Raw genomic sequence first — 6,086 nt, forward strand, 5'->3', positions numbered from 1 at the left:
AATGACAGAGGCAGTGTACAGTGGAGGAGAGGAGAGAGGCGGTGCAAGGAAGTGCCTAGAGACAAGGAGAAGAGAAGCGGGTTGAAAAGTCAGTGACGTTAAGGAACAGAGACAGATGGGAGGAGGAGAGCCAAGAAAAACAGGCGAGCAGCGGTGAAGATGGGACGGAAAAAAAAATATGAAGCACAAAAGAGATATGAGGAACGGGGGGGGGGTGGGGAATTAGAGGAGAAGCGGACGGGCTGATCCTGGGAACACCGTAATCCATTAAAAAAGTCACTGGAGGCAATGTCTCCCCTTAACAGTTGGTTACTTAGGTAGGGTAATACTATATATAGCTCTGGTGCCCAAAGATGAACAGATGTGCTGTGCAGAACAGGCTGCATTGACATTTGAAAGGCTGGTCTTCCGCACCTTACCATATGACACAAATGGCAGGGGATGCTATTTGTTATGGAAACAGAAAAGGCTGAGTAATTGTTGAGAAAGGCAAGCGCTCTTTGACATCACAATGTAGTGGAAAACATCCGGGCAACCTGGTGGTGAGTAATGGCCACTGATAGGTCCACCTTATGCGGGGGGGGCAAACAATAAGACTACAATTCAGCCTATGTATTTAGTGTGTGGCATTAAAAAGGGCCAAATCCCTGGAGCCCATTTCAGTGGTAAGCAGCAAGCTCGTCAGCTGGTGTGACTGTTATGAATGGTTATAGCGCTCGTTAGCATGGTGGCTAGGTCTCGCTGTTATGAATGGTTAATAGCGCTCGTTAGCATGGTGGCTAGGTCTTGCTGGGTAGCAGCAGGTTGGGGGTATAGGAGCAGTTGGAGGGTGTCTATTGATCAGCATGAACCCGGCACAGCAGCGTGCTGGTGATGAGGTGGCGCGTCTCTCTTAACACCACACATGACCTGCATAAAGGCCATCCATCACAGCGCACGCTGGCCCATTTCTCCTCCTGTCACCGGCAGGGAGGAATTTTGTGCGCGCAATGTGTGTATGTGCTTGTGAATGTGTGCCTATGCCAGTCTGTGTCTGTACTGTAGCTATGCGTGTGTGTGTGTGCGTGTGCGTGTGTGTGCGTGTGTGTGTGTGTAATGAACGGTGGTGTTCCACCCCAGGTGAGGCCAGAGAGGTTTGGGGTTGACCTAGTTTAGCTGTGGGAGAGAAATATCACCTCCGTAGAGAAGAGGTAATTGGCTGCCTCCGACTGTCCTTCTGGCTCATTGTACACTGTAATAGGGAATTCACATAGGCCCTTTTAGAGGCGTACCTCTCTGTGTGTGTGTGTGTGTGTGTGTGTGTGTGTGTGTGTGTGTGTGTGTGTGTGTGTGTGTGTGTGTGTGTGTGTGCGTGTGTGTGTGTGTGTGCACGCGCCAGCATCGGTTTGAGTACATGGACCCACCTTTTTATTTCCTCTTCTTAAAAAAAAAAGATTCATTCCTTCTTAAAACAACTTTCAACAAATGCTACTTATTCCTACTTATTCTTTCAACAAGTGTTACTATTCATTTTAAAAAGTCTTGTCTGACAAAGACTGTGTTGCACAGTTGTTTTCACCACTGATGACAAAATGTACTATTCTAAGTCGCCTTGGATACATGATGCAATATAATGTAATCTAATGTAGTACATACAACTATAGAACTGTAAATGTTCTATATTCTAAGTCGCTTTGGATACAAGCGTCTGCTAAATGACGTAATGTAATGTAATGTAATATAATGTAATGTTAGGGGTGTCAAAAATAATCGATTATAAGATGCATCGCGATGCGGACCTGCACGATTCTGCATCGATTCACAAATGTCAAAAATCGATTATTATTATTTTATTTTTTTTATATAATCAAATAAAATATAATGGAATTTAATTATGGATCATAATACAATGCAATTCTAAATGCACTTTTATTTTAAAAGTAGCCACACAGTGAGAAAAAAGAAAGTGAGAAAAAAAATCATGTATTCGGGAAAAAAAGTGATGCATCGATTTAAGATGCATCGAGATGCATCGAGATGCATCGATAATCGTTATCGAATCGAATCGTAGCCCTCTGAATCGTAATTGAATCGAATCGTGAGGACAGTGAAGATTCACAGCCCTATGTAATGTAATGTAGTACATGGAACTATGCAACTGTATGTGTAAATGTTCATCCTTGCCCATCAGGTGGACCTAAATGCATCCCCCGCCTATGTATCCATACTGTTGCTACCTGGCTGGTGTTAGCTGTATGCCTCCATGCTGTTGCTACCTGGCTGGTGTTGGCTGTATGCCTCCATGCTGTTACTACCTGGCTGGTGTTAGCTGTATGCCTCCATGCTGTTACTACCTGGCTGGTGTTAGCTGTATGCCTCCATACTGTTGCTACCTGGCTGGTGTTAGCTGTATGCCTCCATACTGTTGCTACCTGGCTGGTGTTGGCTGTATGCCTCCATGCTGTTACTACCTGGCTGGTGTTGGCTGTATGCCTCCATGCTGTTGCTACCTGGCTGGTGTTGGCTGTATGCCTCCATACTGTTGCTACCTGGCTGGTGTTGGCTGTATGCCTCCATGCTGTTGCTACCTGGATGGTGTTGGCTGTATGCCTCCATACTGTTGCTACCTGGCTGGTGTTAGCTGTATGCCTCCATACTGTTGCTACCTGGCTGGTGTTGGCTGTATGCCTCCATACTGTTGCTACCTGGCTGGTGTTGGCTGTATGCCTCCATACTGTTGCTACCTGGCTGGTGTTGGCTGTATGCCTCCATGCTGTTGCTACCTGGCTGGTGTTAGCTGTATGCCTCCATGCTGTTGCTACCTGGCTGGTGTTAGCTGTATGCCTCCATGCTGTTGCTACCTGGCTGGTGTTAGCTGTATGCCTCCATACTGTTGCTACCTGGCTGGTGTTGGCTGTATGCCTCCATGCTGTTGCTACCTGGCTGGTGTTAGCTGTATGCCTCCATACTGTTGCTACCTGGCTGGTGTTGGCTGTATGCCTCCATACTGTTGCTACCTGGCTGGTGTTGGCTGTATGCCTCCATACTGTTGCTACCTGGCTGGTGTTGGCTGTATGCCTCCATACTGTTGCTACCTGGCTGGTGTTAGCTGTATGCCTCCATACTGTTGCTACCTGGCTGGTGTTAGCTGTATGCCTCCATACTGTTGCTACCTGGCTGGTGTTAGCTGTATGCCTCCATGCTGTTGCTACCTGGCTGGTGTTGGCTGTATGCCTCCATACTGTTGCTACCTGGCTGGTGTTAGCTGTATGCCTCCATACTGTTGCTACCTGGCTGGTGTTGGCTGTATGCCTCCATACTGTTGCTACCTGGCTGGTGTTGGCTGTATGCCTCCATGCTGTTGCTACCTGGCTGGTGTTAGCTGTATGCCTCCATACTGTTGCTACCTGGCTGGTGTTGGCTGTATGCCTCCATACTGTTGCTACCTGGCTGGTGTTGGCTGTATGCCTCCATACTGTTGCTACCTGGCTGGTGTTGGCTGTATGCCTCCATGCTGTTGCTACCTGGCTGGTGTTGGCTGTATGCCTCCATACTGTTGCTACCTGGCTGGTGTTGGCTGTATGCCTCCATACTGTTGCTACCTGGCTGGTGTTGGCTGTATGCCTCCATGCTGTTGCTACCTGGCTGGTGTTGGCTGTATGCCTCCATACTGTTGCTACCTGGCTGGTGTTGGCTGTATGCCTCCATACTGTTGCTACCTGGCTGGTGTTGGCTGTATGCCTCCATACTGTTGCTACCTGGCTGGTGTTGGCTGTATGCCTCCATACTGTTGCTACCTGGCTGGTGTTGGCTGTATACCTCCATGCTGTTGCTACCTGGCTGGTGTTGGCTGTATGCCTCCATGCTGTTGCTACCTGGCTGGTGTTGGCTGTATGCCTCCATGCTGTTGCTACCTGGCTGGTGTTAGCTGTATGCCTCCATACTGTTGCTACCTGGCTGGTGTTGGCTGTATGCCTCCATGCTGTTGCTACCTGGATGGTGTTAGCTGTATGCCTCCATACTGTTGCTACCTGGCTGGTGTTAGCTGTATGCCTCCATGCTGTTGCTACCTGGCTGGTGTTAGCTGTATGCCTCCATACTGTTGCTACCTGGCTGGTGTTAGCTGTATGCCTCCATGCTGTTGCTACCTGGCTGGTGTTGGCTGTATGCCTCCATGCTGTTGCTACCTGGCTGGTGTTAGCTGTATGCCTCCATGCTGTTGCTACCTGGCTGGTGTTAGCTGTATGCCTCCATGCTGTTGCTACCTGGCTGGTGTTAGCTGTATGCCTCCATACTGTTGCTACCTGGATGGTGTTAGCTGTATGCCTCCATACTGTTGCTACCTGGCTGGTGTTGGCTGTATGCCTCCATGCTGTTGCTACCTGGCTGGTGTTGGCTGTATGCCTCCATACTGTTGCTACCTGGCTGGTGTTGGCTGTATGCCTCCATGCTGTTGCTACCTGGCTGGTGTTAGCTGTATGCCTCCATACTGTTGCTACCTGGCTGGTGTTAGCTGTATGCCTCCATACTGTTGCTACCTGGCTGGTGTTAGCTGTATGCCTCCATACTGTTGCTACCTGGCTGGTGTTAGCTGTATGCCTCCATGCTGTTGCTACCTGGCTGGTGTTAGCTGTATGCCTCCATGCTGTTGCTACCTGGCTGGTGTTGGCTGTATGCCTCCATGCTGTTGCTACCTGGCTGGTGTTGGCTGTATGCCTCCATACTGTTGCTACCTGGCTGGTGTTAGCTGTATGCCTCCATACTGTTGCTACCTGGCTGGTGTTAGCTGTATGCCTCCATGCTGTTGCTACCTGGCTGGTGTTGGCTGTATGCCTCCATACTGTTGCTACCTGGCTGGTGTTAGCTGTATGCCTCCATACTGTTGCTACCTGGCTGGGGTTGGCTGTATGCCTCCATGCTGTTGCTACCTGGGGCTGGCTGTAGTTGGGCTTACCTGGCTGGGGCTGGCTGTAGTTGGGCTGTCTCTCTCGGTGGGAGCCCAGGGTCAGGCGCAGCTCGTGGGTGTAGTCGGGCAGGGTTTCACGGGACGTGTAGGAGCGGTGGTGGGCGCGTCCGTCCTCGCTCTCGTCAGACGAGCTGGTGTAGGACATCTCCATCTCATGGCGCCCCTTAGACAACGGCTGGTAGGGTTTACTGTCCATCTCCTCCATGGCTTCTAGGGCTCCGCTTAGTCACTCAGCACAGCCACGGCACACAGCACAAAGTCTGGAGCCAGGTAAGGATGGCGAGGTAGGAGGGAGGGAAGGAGGGAGGGAGCAGGATGGGTAGGGAAAGAAAAATGAAAGGAAACAGGGGGTTGAGAAGACAGAGTGGAGGAGAAAAACAGCATGAGAACTCTGTTATTGAACACAGTGGAACAACATCTGCTCGTTCCAATTACAGTGCACATTTATAAACACTATTTGGCATCTTTCATATTTCACAGGAAGGATTTAGATCAATATGCTCAGAAGAGAACAGCGATGGCTGGCTATGTCGGGATGTGTTTGAAAAGAAATTGGCCAAAATCAAGAGCGGCACACACAGTTCTGTCAGTAACGCTTTCTATTTTCTCTAGCTAGGCCGGCGGCCATGATGTTTTATCTCTGCTTTACAGACTTTTTCTTGACAAGTTCAAATCAGCACATTTTCTATCCGAGCCCCCGTGTCTGTGCTTCTCATTAACACTGGATTCTGGAGTCATGATGAAACATGGTTAGAATAGACACCGGTCTTTATGCTGTCACTGCCCGCCCCCCAACCGCCCCATAGAGCAATGATAAATCAGTTCTTTCAGCTCTATTCAGCTCATAGTCTCTTGTTCTTCTCTCAACCACATCACAATCTCCTCGTGATAACGTCCCGCGCAGACTGCGAACACCGCCATAACTAATGATTGATTGGGGCGACGATTAGAGCGCAGGAGGAGTGATTAGAAAATACTTCATTCATATTAGTTCTCGTGCAAGCGTGCCCTGCCCGCCGGAGGCCTTTCCAGCCTATTTCCTGCAGATATAAAGCTCCTAAATGGAGCTTGAGAGGGTCATTGCTCATAGAGACAAAGTGCTCTGGTATTGACCTCTTCAGGGAGTCCTGTAGTCCATATA

General features: G+C 49.4%; 1 protein-coding gene across 1 annotated transcript in view; it reads right to left on the reverse strand.

Annotated features, from left to right (window-relative positions):
- Positions 1-5,150, reverse strand: part of tenm1 (teneurin transmembrane protein 1) — a gene marked incomplete at both ends in the record, with an annotated part of 168,880 nt that extends 163,730 nt beyond the window's left edge. Inside the window, one exon of the mRNA XM_083651861.1 lies at positions 4,869-5,150. Within this exon, the coding sequence (XP_083507987.1) occupies positions 4,869-5,150 (282 nt within the window). The remainder of the gene's footprint in view (positions 1-4,868) is intronic.
- Between the last annotated feature and the right edge of the window lie 936 nt (positions 5,151-6,086).

This window comes from Poromitra crassiceps (assembly GCF_964638095.1).
Source record: "Poromitra crassiceps genome assembly, chromosome: 15".
In the NCBI taxonomy this organism is placed as follows: Eukaryota; Metazoa; Chordata; class Actinopteri; order Beryciformes; family Melamphaidae; genus Poromitra; species Poromitra crassiceps.